The 22,174-nt window shown below is 44.6% G+C and overlaps 1 protein-coding gene across 1 annotated transcript in view; it reads right to left on the bottom strand.

Annotated features, from left to right (window-relative positions):
• Atp6v0a4 (ATPase H+ transporting V0 subunit a4) overlaps window positions 1-21,102 on the bottom strand; it is a 43,827-nt gene extending 22,725 nt beyond the window's left edge. Inside the window, exons 1-11 of the mRNA XM_026398574.2 lie at window positions 20,986-21,102; window positions 19,758-19,836; window positions 19,409-19,503; window positions 13,152-13,277; window positions 12,646-12,740; window positions 11,028-11,154; window positions 8,376-8,458; window positions 6,982-7,075; window positions 4,466-4,678; window positions 1,395-1,545; window positions 450-589 (exon numbers count right to left, since the gene is read on the bottom strand). Of these exons, the coding sequence (XP_026254359.2) occupies window positions 450-589; window positions 1,395-1,545; window positions 4,466-4,678; window positions 6,982-7,075; window positions 8,376-8,458; window positions 11,028-11,154; window positions 12,646-12,740; window positions 13,152-13,277; window positions 19,409-19,503; window positions 19,758-19,836; window positions 20,986-21,102 (1,320 nt within the window). The remainder of the gene's footprint in view (window positions 1-449; window positions 590-1,394; window positions 1,546-4,465; window positions 4,679-6,981; window positions 7,076-8,375; window positions 8,459-11,027; window positions 11,155-12,645; window positions 12,741-13,151; window positions 13,278-19,408; window positions 19,504-19,757; window positions 19,837-20,985) is intronic.
• Between the last annotated feature and the right edge of the window lie 1,072 nt (window positions 21,103-22,174).

Here is a 22,174-nt window from a genome sequence, read left to right as displayed (position 1 = left end):
TAATCACACACACAAAAGATGGAAAGACAGCCAAAAACATAGATTGTGATTTTTCTGTAGGTGGTTAGATTGTTGTATTTTCCTAGTTTTTACAATAAATATGTAATGCTTTTATAAACAGAGAAAAGAAAATAATGCTAGAAAAAAAATTGAAGGGGGCTGGGGCTGAAGCTCAGTGATAAAAAGCTTTCCTAGCTTGCCTGAGGCCCTGGGCTGCAAAGACGAGGAGAGGAAGTGGCTTGTCAAACTATGGAAAAAAATACTGAATGAGCTACACCAAATCATCCAAAGGATTGTTCTTTGCAGGGAGTTTTATGTTGAATTTTTCCTTATTTTCACTTTGCCTCCCTTCCTTATTTTTAATGAGCCCATGGTTATTCCTAAGGTGGGAACAGGTTTTAACACTGCCTTGAGGAGACAGGTGAGACACTTGCTGGGCAGACACCCACCTCGTTGCTGCTCTTCTGGGACAGCAAGCGCTGCTCGTTGAGGACCATCCAGAGGGCTGCCAGCAGCATCACAATCCCATGCCCACAGTCTCCAAACATCACAGCGAACAGGAAGGGGAATGTGATGATGGTGTAGGGGGCTGCAGGGGGTGGGGGTGGAGACCACGACAGCCTGAGGCCTCTGATTGTCCTTTGGGCCCCTCCAAGCAAAGAGTTCTCCACACTCCACATCCGGGTTTCCCCACGTCTTTGTGACGGTCTTCCCTCCCCATCCCCACCCACAACACTTGCTTGGCTCCCAAATGCATGAGCTCATCCATGATCAGGGATTCTTATTCCCCAATTTTCAGATGCACTGTCCTAGAGAGGTTAGGTGACCTGCCCAGGATCACAAAATTTGAGGGGATTTAAAACCAGTTTTCCATCTCCTAAGAGTTCTGGCCACAGGCCAGAACTGTCAGAAGTGTCTTCTGTATTCTTTCCACCACCATCAGGGACTCTCACCCCATGAGGCCCTGTGCTATGGTCTGAGGCTGGAGAAAGGCAGCACCATGCGCCATTTGCATAACAGGCATCTAGTCTACTCCTCCATTCTACCAATCAGGCTGCAAAGACTCCGCAGCCTAGGGCATAAAAACCTCATCTACTTTGCACTCTCTCTTTCCTACATGATCACTAGAGATGACCCAGGTTGAACAGGTGAAGGAAACAGGAACTGAATTCAGTTGCCCAGTGAGGCTGCACTTCAAGGAGAACAGGTGCAGACAGACAACAAATCGCCAATCGGCACTTAGAGAGGGAAGACAAGACTGGGCATGAGGACACCACATAAGATTTTAGGGATGTCACAGTTTTAGCTGATTCTCCTCCTAGGTCCCCCGAGAAAGCATCTTAACCAATTTTAACTTTCAAGCTGTCCTGCTCTGCAGCACATCTGGTCTTTACCTGGGTTTATCTCCCGGTAACTGCCCACGCCATATGCATCGACAATGTTCTGGAAGCCAGCTGTGAATTTATTGGTCCTGTTAAAGGTGGGAGGGGCTGTTTTAGATGGCACTTCGGTCATGATGGGGACCATGGAGGAGCCACTTAGTTCCTGCAAAAAGAGCATGTGACCCAGGTGAGGAAATGAGCCTGGGGCCAGGGCCAGCAGACCCCGTGTGACCCTGGGACACCTCTTGACCTCTCTGAGAATCATGACCTCATCTTCCCAATACTTACCTAATTCATTTTACAGCAGAGCTGTCTGGAGAGCGAAGTCCCACCTGAATCTCTGACGATCTCCATTCCCTCCTCCTGCCAACGCCCACCTCGTGCCTCAGGTCCAGCTCTCTATGCTTCCCCTTCCTTCACCTCCTCCCTCAGGAGCTCATCCACTTTGCTGAAGGAATCCATCTCTTCCAAATGGCTCTAACCCTCCCCCAAATCTCAATTCTCTTCTAACGGCCTGCTTAGGCTTGCTAGCTCCAATGTCTCCCCGACTTCACCAAATACAGGAGCATAAAACTGAACTCCTTCACTTGCCCCAGGCTAGGTCCTCCTGCCCCTCTGCTCCTTCCTCAGAGCCTCCAGTCTCCCAGATTCCTGAAACTATGCAATCGTGGGACTCGTCCCTTCTGATTCAACTGGCCAGTCCACTAATCAAAACTTGCTATTCCCCCCTTCACCACCCCTCCTCTCTGGAGTCTGCATCTTTTAAATGGGATTTGTCCTAATGCCCACACTATAGCATTGTTAGGGGACTGAGGCTGAGAATTGAGCACTCACGTGTTAAGTCCCACTGAGTGGGCACATGGTCAGTGTCCTTGGGGCTTGGAGTGGTTGGAGTTCTCACAGCCAGTGTGTGTGTGTGTGGGGGGGGGGGGTATTGTATTGTGACATTATCTGATTACAGTGCATGTCATCACCTCCTGGATGGCAAGAACTGCAGCCTCCTTTTCCTGTTTTTTGTCTTTCTTCTTGTACCTGCTCTCTGCAGCCAACCTGCTGCCTGCTGCAGGTGACGAATGTTTATTGATGACAATGATAAGGATGGTACCGCCACGTGCTCCCCCTATCTTCTACCCACCTAGGGCCTTCTACTCCTGTCTCAGAGGACTGAAGAAACTGCGAAACAGCCCTAAGCTGGGTGCAGTGGTGCGTGCCTGGGTCCCAGGTACTTGGGAAGCTAAGAAGAATGACTTGAGCCCAGGGGTTTGCCAGACGGGGCAAGGTGGCAAGACCCCATCTCAAGACTGCATCCATTCCTGCCCCACCTCCAAAAAAAGCCAGTCCTAAGAGGCCCTAGAGGAAGGTTAACTCCTTCATAACAGAATGACTCTGTTCCATTCAGACCCCAGCATTGGACACCACGTCCCTGGTGGCCCCACTGTCTTTGCGCTGCAGGGAGGTGTTTCTAAAAGGCAAACTGGATCATGTCACTACAGCAGGAGAATAAAACCAGGCCCCTCGAATGGCCGTGAGGTCCTTGGGATCTGCCCTGAGCCTCTCCTGAGCCCCCTGACCCCTCTTTAAACCTGCTGCAGCTGCCTCCAGGAGGCCTCCCCTGCTCCCCATCCCCCTGACCTGCTCTCTGACCTCTCCACCTTGGTCCAGCTCATGCACCCCTTCCTCCAGGGAGCAGCCCCCGTCCAGCCCACGGTGGGGAAATGCCATTTCCAAACTCTACCTGAGCAGTTTGGGGATTATGATGTGGAGACATAGTTGGGTTTGGGGTTAAAAGAAACACTCCCTCCATCCAAATCCTGCCTTCCGGGTCTGGCTCTGAGCAACTTACTACTACTCTCTGTGCCTCTGTTTCCTCATCTGTGCAAAGGGGAAGAACATAGCTCCTACCTCCTCATCCATTCCCACCATAAATCCTTTGCCTTCAGAGGTCTGGCCTAGCTCTGCCTCCCACCTGCCCCTGTGGCATCTCGGGAAGTCTGCTCCAATGCCACCTGCTCAGAGGGTTCATCTGGCAACAGACACCATGAGCTCCACCTGCTGTCACCAGATATGCCACCTACCTTAAAGGAGAGGCTCCCACCCAACTAGTTCCCTTATCAGCCACACCAGCTGCCCCCACCCAGTCCCCAAGGCCATGGGCTTCACCTCCTCACTACCACATAAGCTTATTCAAGTGAAGCAATAATCACATCTTCCAGCAAAACCAAAGGTCACCTCACCCTCTGGTCACTACCAAGCCTGCCTCTGCAGGCCCCCTGGTTGCCTCTGCTCCCAAGTGCACGTCCAAGTGCAACCTTCAGGTGGGCCTGCCTGGCAGGTATTGTCCTTCTCACCTGGGCTCTCATCTGTCCAGTGTTGGGTGCCATATATCAGGCCAACATGTAGGATTTAGGGCAGGGGAACCTCCTTCGTCAATGTGGTGGATAGGGGAGCCCAACAAGCCCCAACTGTCTCTATTGCCCTCCTGCTTGATTTCCAGCTCACCGCTCACTGCTGCCTGAAATCACACTCTTGGACACTGCCCATCTCCCTTTCTAGAATGCTCCCAAGGGCAGGGCCATGGTCTGCCCATGTGGCCCTAGGTCAGTTCCCAGTGCTCAGTGCATGACTAAGATTTGAATGTGAGAACAATGAGAATAAAATGCTTGGTGCTTAGCACAGCTGCCGGACACCATAGGCAATCTGTTCCCTTCAGCTCTTGTCATAGGTGCTTGGTTATTTGTCTCTCCAGCTACACTGTCACCTCACAAGCTAACGGATGGTAGCTGCAGTTGTCCTATGGTATCTGCAGTCACAGCTCGCAGAGTGACAGGCACATTTGTGCTCAATATATATTCACTGAGGATCAAAGAAATGTTGCCTACTTGTCAAACCCTTGGAGCAGGAGAGGGGAGTTTCTCTCATGCACCCTATCACTGGGTTAAGACCTGAAAATACAAGGATGGAGACCAACCAACCACGAAGTCACCTGCAAAGCTCAGAGGGCAGACAACCTCCAAGAGCCCCACGAAGGGACTGATGAGACCGATGTGACTCATCTGCCCCCTCCCAGCTCTCGTGCCACTCACCATGCCTTGCTCCAACGCCTTCTTGATGCGTCCAGCATCTGCCACTGGGAACCAGATCTCGGCGATGACGCACTGCTGGGTGACATCGATGTTGCACATGTTCAGGATGTGGTAAACGGCCTTCATCTTCTGTACCTTGGTGACCCAGGAGTGCCAGTTGGCAGCTGCTTCCTGCAGCAGGCGCTGGCGGTGAGATTCCGTTTGTGTGATGACCTAGGCAAAAGACAACACGCAGAGAGACAGGAACATGCGTGGAGGCATTTGACACGGGTGGGAGTTCATCAGCCACCATGGCTTCCCATGTCCTGGGCTCCTTCTATGTCAGAGGCAGGAGCTCATCTGGACTTTACCTGTCACCACGAATTTATCCCCTATAGAGGCTACACCCCTGGGGCGAAGAACAAATTTTCCATTTCTTCTAAAGTCCACGGTCCTATTGTTGTGGGTTGAATTGTGTCCCTCTCCCCAGGAAGAAAAAAGATGAAGTCCTAAAGTATAATCTTATTTGGAAGAAGATTATGGAGACATACGGAGATAAGATGAGGTCATATTCGATTAGGATGGGCCCTAGTCAACGTGAGTGGTGTCCTAAGAAACTTGGAGATCTGGGCGGACAGGGAAGGAGACCATGTGACAAGGAAGACAGATTGGAGTGCTGCATCCATGAGCCAAGGAACTCCAAGGGTTGCCGGAACCACCAGAAGCTAGAAGAGGCAAGGAAGGCCCCTCTCTTGGTGACTTCAGAGGGCGCACAGCCCTGCGGACACCTTGAGTTTGGACTTCCGGTTCTGTTGTTTTAAGCCACCCAGTTTACAGTCAGTTGTTGTAGCAGCCCTAAAAATTAAGACATGCTGTGATACATAATCCCTCTAAGAAGGGACAAGTGATTAATGTATGAAGGACTGATGGATGATTTGTCCCCCACAAAATGTATTTAATGAAATTAAAATTGTAATTCAATGAACAGGTGACCTTTTCAATAACCTTTACAGGTGGCTACTGTAGTATTCTGTAAAAGGTACATCATGGATGTAAGATTGGTGATAGCCGTCAGGCCCACTAAGGTGTCTTGAAGGGTCACTCAGCAGAATGAAGCACCCTGGTCACAGGACTTCCAGGAGACAAAGCCGCTCCAGCAGATAAAACTTGCCTAAACCTTAAAACGGGGCTCACTCTTTCAAGAACAGCTCATGTTCCCTCTATGAAAGAAACACCGGGTGACAGACCTGGACTCAATACTGGTATAAGACAGGGATAGGACTCCCCAGACTCTGAGAACGGCCTCCAGGCAGAGAACCCCCCTGCTCCACCGGTCACCTGGCCCCCTCATCTTCCTGGCTGTGCTACCCGCCTGCTGTTGGGATCCTCTTGTAAGAGCACCCCCAGAGTGAAGCGCCTGGGTGGCTAAGACTCACTCCACGTCCTGATTAAACAGAAGACAGAAGTCACTGCTGGGGAAACTGACCAACTCAGGCCACCAAAATCCGTGGACACAGAGGTTGCCCAAGCCACGCTGACCTGAGTGTCGTGAGCATCGTGTCCTTCCCCTTCCCCCCGTTACAGCCCTCGTGAGCTCTACCCGGAGCCTTCAGGGAAAAGGACTTCAAGGGGGATTACTTGAGGGAAACATCTGTGACAGTGACGATGAAGGAATAGACGATTAAAGAAATTCAACACGGATTTTCTGGGAGGGTAATGGAGACTCCTGGCTCTAGTGTTTGCAAACGCAGACACCACAAATTCCTAAACCCACCCATGGAGGATCTCACATTGTGCTGGCCTGTGGTCACCGCAGGCAGGTAGTAAAATTTACATGTAATTAAATAAAAAATAACCATTCAGTCCCTCCCTGGCACTAACCACATTTCAGGTGCTCAATAGCCACATGTGGCCAGTGACTACAGCACTGGACACTGCCAGCTACAGAACATTTGCATTACCCAGAGTTCAACTGGACGGTGCTGGTCTAGAATATTCCATCAGATTGAATATTCCAGGTGACTTTAGTGGGCACACTCAAAGCCACTGTGACGGATGAGTGTTCCCATCACAGAAGCCCTCGGTGTCACCGTGAATGATGACACACTCTCAAGGAAATGAACTGGAGACCTACGAGTATTCCCACGGCGAAACCAGATGCACTGTTTTTACAGACTTAGTTGGTCGGCTTAATTCAGTACGGGTCAAACTGGTTGTTCAACGTAGTAAGCTGGTTAGTTGGATCCTAGATTCAATCTAGGCTGGGGCAAGAAATAAAGGGTTCCTTTGATCAGATTAAGGTAGGCTCCTGAAGGCTGGCTAGGGCTGTGGCTGGGAGCTGGGCGAAGCATTGCTGACAGGCAGTATCATCACCCCGGCTTATTGAACAGTTTTCTAATTGTGCAATTTTCTTCAGCCACAGGCAGAAGAGTGCAGCAAACATTCCAGCCAGCCTTCCAGGCAGGGCCTAGGGATAGGACTCAGAGAGAAAAGACAGAGGCGGCCCCAACCAGCTCACCCAGGAACCCCTCACTCACTGTGATGAGATCTTCCAGCCGCACGTTGATCCCATCCAACATCTCTCTGCGCTCTGCAGCATGTTCTGGGCAGGGGTATATGGTTGCTCGAAACCTGTGTTCAATACATTCCAAGGATGTGTGGAGGTGGGTCAGTGCTGCAGAGCACTCTGCAATCCCTTTTCTGCAAGGCCATTATTGGCCCACACGAGTCAGATGGCCACCGTCTCCTACGACAACAGCTTCCTCTTTGGCAGTCCCAGAAATTGAACTGTGGTTCTGTTACATGAGTGAACTTCATTCAACCACAAAACCTGTGAGCTATTATGGAAATCACATTGTGGGCTTGAGCCCCCTCTGTTAGGTAGGAGTTCGGGGACACCAAGATGGCAGAGACAGGGCATTAGAAAGAAGCCGCTGGAGGACAGGACAGGAAATGAGTCCCATCCCTATTTACGATAATTTCCATTACCATGACACTGAGGACATCACCATGACAATTCCCACCCCAGGTTCAAATTTTAAAATAACCAATGAAAGTAAAGTGGGCAATATTCTAACCACTATCATAAGGTAACCAATGGGAAAAATGGGGTAAGGTCTTCAATCAGGTCCGATAGGGAACAGAAGCTCCAAGGTCCAGGATATAAGACCTTAATTTCCAACACTGGAGCCTTGAGCCTGTCTTTCTCACCCAGCCACTCATTCTACCCAACAGAATGCTCTCTACACCTTTCAATAAATCTGTACTCTGTTACGTCTGTGTGTCTTGCTCAAGTCTTTGTTCAGGACACCAAGGACATGGACTTTGATGGGACATCTCAATGGTAACACTTCTCCCCTTCAGGATCTCGTGTATTAATATCTGGGTAATTTCTGACTCTCAGGGGCTGCATACAGGACAAGTCTGCAAAATCAGCAACAACTTAGCCATGCAGTTTGCTATCTTTCTCTTTTTTTGGTACTAGAGATTGAACTTAGGGATGCTCTACACTCAGCTACATCCCGAACCTTATTAATTTTCATTTTGAGACAGGGTCTCTCTAAGTTTCCCAGGCTAACCTCAATCTTGCAATCCTCCTGCCTCAGCCTCATGAGTGGCTGGGATTACAGGTGTACACTACCTGGCTTGTCTTACTACTTAGCGGCAGACAAGAGATATACCACATGCCAAGGAATAAAGTGGAATGGTTAACATGTCTACTCTTCGTTACCTTTAAATGTTATTCAAGTTCTCTCTGTTCATATTCCCACAACTATAAAAGTCAGCTGCATTTTTAACACCACCATGTTAAATGTCATTCTAAATCCTACTGACCTCAAAGGAGCCCCAACCATGTACATTCTGCATGACATATGTCCACCTGATCCTGACTCCAGTCACCGATGAAAGAATCATTAGCAGTTTCTCTTACCCATCACAGATCTTCTTGACTTTCTGCCTGAGCTGCTCTCCTTGGTAAAATATGATGAATATATTCTTCTTAATTTCTTCTTTCTGGAAAATCAGAACAAATTTTCTTAAAGACCTTAAAGTAATAGCCTCACTATTTGCTACACCAACGGGACCACACCTGGGCTTTGCATTCCTCTCTAAGCCCTCTACCTAAGAGATGGGATCACAAAAAAGAAAACATCCAGAAAGGGCACGATGAGGATACTGCGAGGCATACGAGGAAAACAGCCAGCTGGCTCTCCCACGTACACCTGCACTTCAGGGATGAGTGTGTTTGATATTTAACAAAGGGAAAGCTGTGTCTAGTTTTCAACTCACACATTTGCTTGCTGTGCATGCTTAGGAATGTTGTTTAAATTGCTTCATCAAGTCCAAGTTGGACAATTCACAGAAAAGAAGAATATGCATTCCACAGCATTTATGAAATCATTCAACTCTTAGAGCAAAGAAATAGGAACTGAAGAAGTGTGCTTTCTCACTCTTAATTAACTTAAGGGAACAAAGGAAAAGTTACAAAACCCACTGTGGAAAAAGTGACGGCAAACCCAAGGAACTCGCCACATACCACTCAGGGCACTGAGTCAGGTAGTGCCCTGGGGAGAGGTACTTGTCAGGACCCTTCAAGTTTGACAAGAATGGCCATGCCCTTGGGGCTGGGGTTGTGGCTCAGCGGTAGAGTGCTTGCCTAGCACACATAAGGCACTGGGTTCGATCCTCAGCACCACATACACAAATAAATAAATAAAATTTAAAAAAGAATGGTCATGCCCTTTAAGCCAGTATCCTATCTTCCTTAAATTCATATTACAGAATAAATTTAAAAAATAAAGACCCACATGCATAAAGTTGTTCATCCTAGTGTCTATATTCTGGAGAAAATTTGAAAATGAAGTGTTCAAAATTAGAAAGTTAACATCACATCAACTCAATGGAAGTGATAGGCATCTATTAAAATAGCCTCAAAATAAGTCCTCTCTTGGGCATTGTTTATGGGAGCAGGGGAGGAGTGGTGTGGGGTTTCTGAGCTGACTGCTTTACATTATGTCCAAAGATGCCTTCACCCATGGATGCTACTTTGGTTTTTTTCTGAATGTCTCATTTCTTGACCCACCAGAACCAGGGATCTGTTCTGACTCATGAAATCCATTGGGTGGCCTTCAATGTGGTCATCTTTTTCCAGTTTCCAGATGTTTTAAAATATTGTCTGTATTACCATGATATTACTTATGGCCAGGCATGGTAATGCACACCTATAATCCCAGCTACTCAGGAGGTTGGGGTAAGAGGATCACAAGTTCAAGGTTAGCCTGGGCAGTTTAGTGAGGCCTTAAGCAACTTAGCAAGTCTCTGTCTCAAAAAATACAAGGGTCTGAGGATGTATCTTGGTGGTAAAGAGCCCCTGGGTTCCATCCCCAGTACCACAAACAAAAATAAAAAAATAAAAAAATAACATGATCATGAAAAACTATGATTCAATGTCAAATTTGAAGATAACCTATAGAAATTACGGGTAATGACATCAAGGAAATCTCATATTACCTAAACTGAAGAGGGAAAGAAGAATCATTTCCATGTATACAACAACCATATAAAATCATACCTGCTTATGGCTACAGTCTAGAGAAAAATAGTACAAGAAGAGACTAAGAATAAAGACATTATAGTGCTTTTTAAATGCTTTGTGGGTTTCCTTCTTATTTTAAATTTCATCTATGTTAATCCTGAGAGAGTTCTGCTGTTGTTATTCTTTTTTTTCTTCCTCTGTGGCACTGGGGGTTGAACCCAGGGGTGCTCCAGGGGAGCCACATCCCTACATTCCCAGCCCTTTTTATTTTTTATTTTGAGACAGGGTCTGGCTAAGTTGCTCAGACTAGCCTGGGACTTATTGTCCTCCTGCATCAGCCTCCTGAGTTGTTCTTTATCGAAGAAAACTTTAAATTCATTCTTTTAGCCTCTAATCTGGAAACGATTACACTCCTTTAGAGACAAGCCCGATTTCTTGGAACTAAAGAGTGAGTGGATTTCAATCCTCAGTGGAAGGGTGGAGGAATCAATACCCTATGGGAATTAACCCTCTGTGACGCTCTCAGGGAAGAAGCCCCTGGAAGTCCGTCTTGCTGAAGCCTGTGGCGGTGGACCAGTACCCCGTGAGCATCTTCTGGGAGGCTGTAAGAGCTGCAGGCACCAAGGCTCTGCCCCAGCCCCACTGAGCCAGCGCCTGCATTTTAACAAGATCCCAGGTCACTTCTATGTGACCTGGATCTATGCTCATGGGCACACTGACGTTTGAGAAACTGACCTAAATAGCTTCTTGGTGCTTGGTGATTAAGATACAGCTGCCACTTACATGATTTTTGGTACAGCTAAGTTTCTGGAGACAAGATAGGTACATGACTTGGAAAATGCAATCAACTATGAGGTGTTAACAAGAATCAGTCCTAGAGTGATCTCTCCAACATATAGAAAAAGGGCAAAAAGAGGAGATAGGAGAAAGAAAGTTCGGTGAGGTGCTAGTCTCACAGAGCTAAAGACTCAGTGTTTTGAGAGCCAGACTGTCATGACACGGCTCCAGGAATCTCAGAGGAGGCTTCCTGCAGCCCGGGCCTCCCACCGTGACGGGATCCTCCAGAGGCATGTCCATCTCACTGAACTTCAAGTAGATGTTGCCCCGGCAGATGCGCCACAGCAGCCTCTCGAAGGAAGCCATCCTCTCCCTGTTAATCACGCCAGCCGTGAACCTGGGCAGTAGAAGAGGAGACATTACTGGAGCCCAGAGAGCAGGCTCCATGGGACAACCGCAGAAGGATGGCCCACCTCGCTCTGTAAACTGGGGGTGTCGTCACACAGCTGGGGACAGGGATCACAAGGCCAGCCCACATCCCAGCCCCTGCTACCCAAGTCCCTTTGGACCTTCTGCTCTCTTTGACATTTTGAGGTGCTTTTTTTTTTAAAAAAAAATTATCCCAATACTCCATATTTACTTATTCCAATTAAAAATGTGATAGAATATTCAATATAGAATTATAGCTCCTGGAAATAAGTGTTCAATAATGGTCTCTGTGCATTTTTACCAAAAACTTTTAATGTGTTAAGATGGAAACAAAAGATACTGAGAATGAGATTGATCTAATGATGTTATGTGCATGTCCAAATATGGCACAATGAATTCTACTATTACGTATAATTATAATGCATCAATTATAAAAAAATTAAAGAAGGAGATACACATTGATTTTTATATATCTCTGTTTTTTCTCATCATTCAGATATTTAACAATTGCTGACACAAACTTCTAATACGATATTTAAAGCAGTGACTTTCACTGGCTTATCAGTTTAAACATACATTGATCCCGAATTACCATTAAATTAAAAAAAAACATTTTTTACAATGCTGGGGTTGGAACCCAAGGCCTTGTGCATGTTAGACAAGTACTACACCCCCAGCTCCAAATGTTTTCAGTCATTATTTATTCCTTTCACTTCAAATTCAATTCCTAGTGCCTTAAAAAGCAGGCCCTCAATAACTAGCTGAATAAAATATTAGAAATCCCAAAGCCACAATGTTCAGGAATACCTTCAAATTCATCAATTTCACTTAGACACTGAATGAAATCCCCCCATTTTGCTTTTTGTTTGTTTTTTTTAATATTCTTTTAGATGTTGATGGACCTTTACTTTATTCATTTATTTATATGCAGTGCTAAGAATCAAACCCAATGCCTCACACATGCTAGGCAAGTTCTCTACCACGGAGCTACAACCCTAGCCTGAAATCCCCTCATGTATTTTTGTCAATGTCATACATCATATGGCTACTAATTGGAAATGACTTGACTGGATAACTATCATTTCTAAAATTACATTTAAAAACTCAAATTCCAAATGCATGTTACCCAAGTGCCATTTAAAGATAAAGAAAAAATGTATACCCCCTAGCCCAGGGCCAAACCCAACGAAGAGTTGAGGAGATCTTTCTGGGCTTGATCCCCAGGCTTTCTATCCCTGCGTGGCACTCTCTGGGCTGAAGGACAAGAGCAGGGCCATGACACAGAGGGAACCCTCACTACCTCCACCTCAGCCGCTGGCACCATGGCCCTGGGGTCTGCTGTTGGTGGAGGCCTTGCTTCCACAGGCACCAGTGACCACTCCAGTGGCTCTTTGTTCCTTCATTTATTCCCTCAAACACTCAAGGAAACCCATGACTCAGGACCTAGAGTCACACTGACCCCAACTTTCCAGCCACGAATGCAGGTACAGTTCTCAACTCCAGGAGACCGGAAGTGTCTTCAGTAAAGAAATCTTCGGCTAAATTGGTTTCCGTCTGAAATCCAAAGCACCACTGTCATTGACATGCACTGGTATCTTAGAGGCACCCACATTTTAAGGTTTTGTCGGTTTTTAAAGGAGTTTTAATTTCCCACAAAATGATTAACAGAATTAAACAGCAGAGTGCTCCCTGCCAGACCAAAAATCGCCCCCAGTCTCTCTCTCTGCGAAAACCCCAAATCTACCCAAACTAACTGTCCTTCTGCTCTGACTTTTCCTTCTATCAGAGCCATTTGGGGTACATTCTCTTCCCCTTCACTGATGATCTGGCCACAGGACAGAAACAGAGGGTTTTATTCATGTTCCAAATCAGCCAGCTTTCAAATTTTGAGAAAATTTGGGGTTTTGATTAAATGGGCCCTTTAATGAACACCGCCACCCCCACCAAAAAAAAAGAAAAAAAGACCTCAAAGAAGTCCTGGGTTTTCTTCAGGAGGTATTTGAGTTCTGTCAGTTCTAGGAAGCTTTTCTTCAAAGCCTGCTGGTTCTGGTTGGCTTCTTGCAATTCTCCTTCCAATTTTTCTAGAATAGTCTATGCAGGAGGGAAACAGAAGGTAAGCAAGACAGAAAGCACTATGATGCTCCTACTCTACCCACGCTGATAACTAAAACCAAAGAGGGGTTCAGTGCACCCTAACACAGCTGGAAGTTGGCTGACCTGTCCAGCCACAAACTCTCTGTTTTTGCAGAACCTGAGCTGGAACCGTCCACCCGCTCTCCAGGATTCCCTTATCAATGGGAAGGAAGGGAGGCACCTTCATGGGGAAGCCCAGGCATCCTTCCCTCCTTTGTAACACTAGACAGGGAAGACAGAGGGGATTTACATGTTGAGAATTCCCTCTGCCCCAAATTCACTGTAATGATGGATTAAATACAGGAAGAAAAATTTGTATCACCTCTGAGCCAGCTCCTGTTCCAAGTGAGAGTCTGGGGAGCCAGGTACAAGCAAGTGGGAAAAGGAAACAGAGAAAGGTAGGCACAGACGACGAGACAGTAACAAGCAAAAAAAACCTTCTTTACAAAAAGGAGACACCAAAAGATAAGGCTTGTGATAAAATCTAATATTAAGATAAATCACCAACAAAATCAGAACACAAAACTCTAGGTCATGAAATCATTTTTATAGAGCAGTATGAAAAAAGATTTTAAAGTTTGTTTTGTTTTTCTGGTGGTGCCAGGAATTAAACCCAGGGCCTTATGCATGGTAGGAAAGTGTTCAGTCACTGAGCTACATCCGTGTGTGTGTGTGTGTGTGTGTGTGTGTGTGTGTGTTTTCTTTTGAATATTGGGAGATAAATGAAGGTATTGCTTTCACTAAAAAAATAAATAGCCAGGTACGGTGAAGCATGCCTATAATCCCAGCAGCTCAAGAGGCTGAAGCAGGAGGATCACGAGTTCAAAGCCAGCCTCAGCAACTTAGAGAGGCCTTAAGGGTTAGGGATGTGGCATAGTTAAGCGCCCCTGTGTTCAATCCCAGGTTAAATAAATGAATAAGAAATTCTTATTCCTTATTAAACAACAACAATGTTGTTCTTACTAAGAACAATAATGTCTTAATATTAAAAGAACAGGTAGATACAAAAAAAGAACTGTTGGAAATAATGAAAATGAAAAATACAGCTACTGGCATTCAAAACTCAATAAGAACAACTCTATATCTGGTGCAGTTTGTGAATGTAATACTGAGGTTTAACAAATAATATATAGATATGAAAGACCATTTATCCAAATGTCCATCAACAATACAATGGATGAAGTACTTTATATTCAAAGAAGATATTTTATAGTAGTGAAGAGGAATTAATTTCAAGAACAAGAACCAATATGGATCTCTGAGGCACTATGAAGGCAGTGCTAAGAGGAAAGTTTATTGCATTAAGATCATTCATTAAAAAATAAAAAGTCAAAAAATAAATGACCCAACATGACAACTCAAAGCCCTAGAAAAAGAACAAATCAACACCAAAATCAACAGAAGACGGGAAATAATTAAAATCAGAGCTGAAATCAATGAAATTGAAACAAAAGAAACAGTTGAAAATACTGACAAAACGAAAAATTGGTTCTTTGAAAAAATAAATAAAATTGATAAACACTTAGCCATGCTAAAGAAGAGAAGGAGAGAGAAACTCTCTTAATTACTAAATTACTAAAATCTGTAATGAAAAAGGAAATATCATAACGGATACTACAGCAATACAGAAAATAATCAGAAACTATTTTGAAAATTTATACTCCAATAAAATAGGAAATATTGAAGTCATTGACAAATTTCTAGAGTCATATGATTTACCCAAACTGAATCAGGAGGCTAATACACAAGTTAAACAGATCAATTTCAAGCAATGAAATAGAAGACACCATCAAAAGCCTATCAACCAAGAAAAGCCTAGAACCAGATAGATTCACAGCTGAGTTCTATAAGACCTTCAAAGAAGAACTAATACCTCTAGTCCTCAAATTATTCCATGAAATAGAAAAAGAGGAAACAACTCATTCTATGAGGCCAACATTACCCTGATTCCAAAACCAGAAAAAGACACATCAAGGAAAGAAAACTTCAGACCAATATCTCTAATGAACAAATGCAAAAATTCTCAATAAAATTCTGGCAAATCAAATACAAAAACATATTAAGACGATAGTGCACATCCATCAAGTGGGGTATCCCAGGGATGCAAGGTTGATTCAACATCCAGAAATCAATAAATGTAATTCGTCACATCAATAGATTTAAGGATAAGAATCATATGATCATCTCAATAGAAGCAGAAAAAGCATTTAACAAAATACAGCACAACTTCATATTCAAAACACTAGAAAAACTAGGGATAATAGGAACATATCTCAACACTGTAAGCTAACTATACTAAGCCCAAGGCCAACATCACTTTAAAGAGAGAAAAACTGAAAGCATTCCCTTTAAAAACTGGAACAAGACAGGGATGCCCTCCTTCACCATTTCTATTTAACATAGTCCTTGAAACTCTAGCCAGAGCAATTAGACAGATGAAAGAAAATAAAGGGGTACAAATAGAAAAAGAAAGAACACAAACTATCGCTATTTGCTGACAACATGATTGTATCCTTAGAGGATCTGAAAAATTCTGCCAGAAAACTTCTAAAACTAATAAATGAATTCAGTAAAGTAGCAGGATATAAAATCAACAGCCATAAATCAAATGCATTTCTGTACCTCAGTGACAAATCCTTAAAGAGAAATTAGGAAAACTACCCCATTTGCAATAGCATAAAAAAAAAATTGGGAATCAATGAAAGAGGTGAAAGACCTCTACGATAAAATTCTGGCAAATCGAATACAAAAACATATTAAAAAGATAGAACACCACAATAATGTGGGGTTCATCCCAGGGATGCAATAAATACAGTTATCTCATATTAGACAAAGGTGCCAGAAACATATATTGGAGAAAAGAGAGCCTCTTCAACAAATGGTGCTGGGAAAACTGGAAATTCATATGCAGCATAATGAAACTAAACCCCTCTCACCATGCACAAAACTCAACTTAAAGTGGATCAAGCACCAAGGAATGACATCAGAGACCCTATGCCTAAGAGAAGAAAAAATAGACCCAAATCTTCATCATGTGGGATTAGGCCCGACTTCCTTAACAAGACTCCTAAAGCACAAGAAATAAAATCAAGAATCAATAAATGGGGTGGATTCAAACTAAAAAGCTTCTTCTCAGCAAAAGAAACAATCAGTGAGGTAAAGAGAGAGCCTACAGAATGGGAACAAATTTTAACCACACGCACATCAGATAGAGCACTAATCTCTAGAAATATATAAAGAACTCAAAAATCTTAAGACCAAAAAATTAAAAACGCAATCAATAAATGGACTGAAGAACTGAACAGACACTTCTCTGAAGAAGAATACAATCAATCATCAAATATTTGAAAAAATGTTCAACATCTCTAGCAATTAGAGAAATGCAAATCAAAACTACTCTAAAATTTCATTCTCATTTCAGTCAGGATGGCAGTTATTAAGAATAGAAGCAACAATGAGTGTTGGCAAGGTTGTGGGGGGAAAGGCACACTCTTACATTGCTGGTGGGACTGCAAATTGGTGCAACCAATCTGGAAAGCAGTATGGTGATTCCTTAGAAAACTTGGAATGGAACCACCCTTTGACCCTACTCCACTCCTCAGTTTATACCCAAAGGACTTAAAAACAGCATACTACAGGGACACATACTACAGTCAAGCTATACAACAATCAGCTGTCTGACAAAACCACAAAGGATGGGAAGTGAGGTAGCAACAGATTTTGAGAAAGTGTTATGAAACCGAGTCTTGGAATGTCCATGGGAAAATCTCCTGGGAACTTGTCTTGAAAGGTTAGATGTAACTGTGAATCCACAGCTTTCAAGCCAAGGGTTTTAAGCCAAATGCTGGGAGGGAGTGGTAATCACAAAAAAATGGAAACAGACTAAGGTCACCTCCTAAAAAGACATTATCATTTCAGATTTTTAAAAATCCACCCTAGAGAAACCCTTACCAAAAAGATAAAAGTAAACAATTTAAAAGGATATCCATGTAAGGTAAGCTCTCCTCTTCCCCACCCCCCACAAAAGCAGACAAAAGGGAATATTTTAAAGTTGAAATGCTGAAACTTAGATCTGCATGCCTGGGCAGAGTTGGAGAAGGTTTTACAGAAAAGAGAACTCAACCAATCAGCTCATACTGAATTCAGTTGGATGGATGTTTTTTCTCAAGCTCCTACCTAAATTTGCAATTTGCAACTGAAATGCCTGTTACCTGCTTACCAAGATCAAGAAAGTCCTTGTGCTTGTCAAGCTTCGGCACAACAGCATAGAAGAACAGACACAGCTGTTTGAAAAGATGATTGGAACATTCCTCCCCTTTCCAAGCTCCTATCTAAAACACAGGCTGTGTAAGGCTGGACCATCTTCACAAACATCAATTAAAACCACACATCACAACAGATTTTGTGAGACACCAACTCTTATCATTAAGTCAAGAAGAAATCTGCAAACACAGTCTGCCACTCTTCTCACTAAAGGCTTTTATCTTGGAAAATGCAGTTAATTTTTCACCTTAACTATGTTAATAAATGATAAGGTATTGATTTTAGATGAATGAATTTTATCTTGTTTCCTATTTTAGGTCCTCATACAGTAAATATCAGTAACTATAATCTGCATTAATTATTTAGTTAATATTGGAATCCTCAATCAGAGTTGAGTGTAAAGATGCCTGAGACCAAGAAACTTGAGAACCACTGAATTAGATGATCATGAAATGTCATATTGATCCGAAGCCCAATAGAAGTTCTTAAAAGAATGGAATTTTCATGCTTTGGCAAAGCTGGAGAAGGCTTTGTAGAAGAGGAGGAGATGAAGAGGGGTTGGCGGTTCATGGGAAGGGCACCCTGGGCCTGGGGCACAACATGATCAACAGCTTGGAGTTGAGAAATGGGTACAAGGTGAGCAGAGAATCACGGGACAAGTTCATCGAAGGTGGAGGACTGGTAAGGTGCAGACAGGACCAGGAGGCCAGGCTTTCATGGTCAGAGGTGGCTAAGACTGATACAGGCACAAAGGGAGCCATAGCACATTCTTGAGCAGGGAAGTGATGAGATCAACCACTTCCAGGACAGAATCTGGTGGGTAGGCAGCGGAAAGTGGAATAGTTAAGCAAACCATGGTTGTGCACGCCTATAATCCCAGAGATTTGGGAGGCCGAGGTAAGAAGATCTTGAGTTCAAAGCAAGCTTCAGCAACTTAGTGAGGCCCTACGCAACTCAGTGAGACCCTGTCTCTAAAGAAAATATAAGAAAGGGCTGGGGATGTGGCTCAGTGGTTAAGCACCCCTGGGTTCAATTCCCTGTACCAAAAAAGAAAACAAGAAAAAAGAAAACCAGTCAGACTAGAGGCCTCTGTGATGGCTCAGAAATCGATGTCAATGCATAAACCAGAAGGATGTCTCCCAGATCACAAGAACAGGCCTGGGGCTGAGGTAAGGGCTGGGGTGAGAGCTAGACGGGGCTGTTGAATGAAGGGGACTCCTATTCCAAGATGGGGGGTTAGGTTGAAATTGGAGGTGATCTGGGAAAGTCCTATTCAGATTGGTTAAAACCTTTCTCCAGGGCTGGAGTGCAACTCAGTGGTAGAGCACTTGTCCAGCATGTGTGAGGCCCTGGGTTCAAGAACCAGCACTGACAAAAAAAAAGGAGGAGGAGGAGGAGGAGGAGGAGGAGGAGGAGGAGGAGGAGGAGGAGGAAGAAGTTCCTAGTCCACCAACTGCTTTGCACAGGCCGGTGACTAGCAGACATGCCACCTCGCCCACATTCAGCCTGCTCGGAGGCACCAACTAGACAAGACTTTGCTGCCTTTGAAAAATCTATGTCCACAAAGCAGATCACTCCTCCTTGCGTGGTGAGCTTCTCTGGGGTTGTATTGAGAAAGGAAACCCGCTCTCCCCTGCATCAACAGAAGTGGCCCCAAAACTTGCAATTTTCCTGGGGAAGTCACCCTGAAAAGTGACAAGCACGTAAATCTGCTTTCCCACCTTCTATAACCAGGTGAAGGACCCATGAGTGGCATTCAAAGTTCCCAGAATGACAGGCTTTGTGACTGTCCTTCCCTGGGGGCAGCGGCAGAGTGCAGAACCTACCTCCAGTGTAATCATTTCCCGAGGGAGAGGAGTCTCCGGGTACTTCTCCGGCAATTGGACTGTAATCTCATTTTGCATCTCATCTTCCAGAAAACCTGAGGGATGACACCCCAGAAGAGAATACAAGGTGACCGTGGGTTCCCATAATTAAGCAACAGGGTCCAGCAGGACAGGTGTCTTCCAGCCAGCTGCCCTAAGGCCTGCCCCAGCACCAGGGGCCCTCCCCCAACCTCCTGCCTCCACAGTCACCCCAAAGAGTATTACAAACAGGGACACATTTGTTAACTAGTCGTGCAAACTATTTCCCTCCTTACCAGTCCCCGTTTAGACAGTAAGAAAGGTGACTTACGGAGGATTCTTTCCAATGACTCACACCTTCGGACTTCATTCACAAATTTCCTTTGGAAGCTGTTCACGTTCACGTTTAACTAGGGACGGGGGAAGGGGGACAGCAGGCACACATTAGGCCACACGGCTGCCAACATATTCCTCTGTTATTGCATTATCTTTTTTTTTTAAAAAAAAATTGTAGTTGTAGATGAACAGCATGCCTTTATTTTGTTTCATTTTTATGCGGTGCTAGGGATCAAACGCAGTGTCTCGCCCATGCTAGGCAAGTGCTCTGCCACTGAGCTGCAGCCCCAGCCCTGCATTATCTTCTTCATGTTGGAGAATGTTGCTGGAGTTATCTTGGGAACAGGTGACTCCATGTGCAAGACAGGTGAGTTACAGGAAAACCAACCCTTGGTATTTTCACCCACAATCACTGGCGCTCATTCTGACCCTGCCATTTCTAAGAGAAACAAAATCCTCCCACACCCAGGGTTGCCTTGTTTTTAGCTGCATTTGCTCTCCAAAAAAGCCTGGGAATCTTCAATAAAGCCATAAATACGAATGGACCTTGAAAACTGCACAAGTCAATGTAAGTTTCACAATCATCAATAAAAATCCAACCCTTGTGTGGTGACCCTTGGCTCACCCCAATAAGTGTTTCTGAAGACCTGCCTCCAGTCAGGTCCTGTGCTAGCAAGTAGGAAAGCAAAAACCAAGGCCATGATCCTTCCCTGCAGGAGCTAAGCTTTGACATTGATCTTGGTGAGGAAATCAGAAAGACTGATTTTCAAAATGCAATTCAAAAAAAGAGCTTTGGACTTTTGGAAGTGACACCCAACGTCACTCAAGACATTCTATCCCTAGAGTACCACTCTGGAACTCAGTCCTGGGTATGACAAACAACGCTGTGCACTCCAGAATATTTTGTCCCTAGATTGCATGGGCATGTTTGACGATGCTAACAGGAAATCAAATACAAAGGCATCCCACATCAGTGATCCGGGTTTGCATTAGAGCTTCAGAATCTTCCTACAGAGAAGACAGGCATGGAGGAAGAAAACAGGATCATGAATGACTTGCCCTGTGGTCACAAACCCCCACCAGGACAACTAGGACCGTGGAATTCCACCTATTCCAGCTCCAGGCTCCTCTTCCTGCAGAACCCATTTTGTTCACTAGGGAGGTGAAAGATTTATCTACTTCCCTCCCACCTTCCTCTTATCTCCAAAGAATGCAATACCTACATCTTTGAACTGAACCAATCCAAGCTCCCCGAGCTCAGCTACACAGCAGTAGGCAGCCTCCACCTGCAGAAACACCTGTGACAAACACATCTCCTCACTTCGAAACACAGACGCCATCTTGGCCTGGCTTCTGTCTGCAGGAGAAAAAGAGAAAGATCTAAGGAAATGAACATGTGACAGTCTTAGGATGATTTTTTTAAGTTAAAAATTAGAATCCAACTAGAATCACTCCTGATTTAAAGATGGTAAACAAAAACAAGATAGAACTTTTCACCCTCTATCAAATTAGCCACTGATTTAAAAATACGATGAGGGGGTAGGGTGGGGCTGGAGATATAGCTCCTTGGTAGTGCTTGCCTAGCATGCGCAGGGTCCTGGGTCAAAACACTACAAAATGAACCAAGGGCTGGGTGTGCCGTTCAGGGGTAGAACACTCGCCTAACCTGCACAAGGCTCTGGGTTCAAATTCCATAACACACACACACACACATGCAATCGTGTATATATGATTAAAGACTCAAGTTGTGGAAAGTGTGAGAAAGCACAGCCTTTCCTACAGTCAGTGTAAATTCTTTATAGCTTTCTCAGAGAGCAAGTTGTCAATATCCATTGAATTTTGTACTATTCATACTCATGACCCCAGATCTCCAAGCTATTTATCCAGACAAACCTGAGTACCTATGGAAAAACAGATGAACAAGGATGTTGATACCATTATAAATAAAATTTTTAGTAAACGAATCTATGCTAGATATCATCTATGGGGGATAACAGAACCCCACGTATTCAGCAGGAATTAAATAAGTCTGGGTCCCGCATACGGAAGAAGGATGTTCACCTGAAGCCCGGTGAGTTTCTTGGGCCCACCTGTGAGATCCGTTCCACTATCCAGTCACAAGGACATTACCACCTCTGGCTTAAAAAATGACTAAGACACACTCCTGAGAGGGATTACAGTCATGGAGACATGAACTCAGGTTGAGCACTCATCATTCAACAGGCCAAAAGTCAAACTGTCCCAAAATGTGAAACTTTCTGAGCCCTGACATGATACCACAAGACGACAAGTCCCCAGCTGACCTCATGACAGGGGTCACCGTCACAACCCAGGTGCTCCAAAAATATAGTTCAAGAATTCCTCCAGCCTGTGTGTCTGAGGTGTTTATAAAGCAGGTGAATTTTGCATATA

Source organism: Urocitellus parryii, chromosome 3, assembly GCF_045843805.1.
Source record: "Urocitellus parryii isolate mUroPar1 chromosome 3, mUroPar1.hap1, whole genome shotgun sequence".
Lineage (NCBI taxonomy): Eukaryota > Metazoa > Chordata > Mammalia > Rodentia > Sciuridae > Urocitellus > Urocitellus parryii.
Note: the sequence above shows the minus strand (reverse complement) of the source record. Positions and strands in the feature narration are given on the sequence as shown.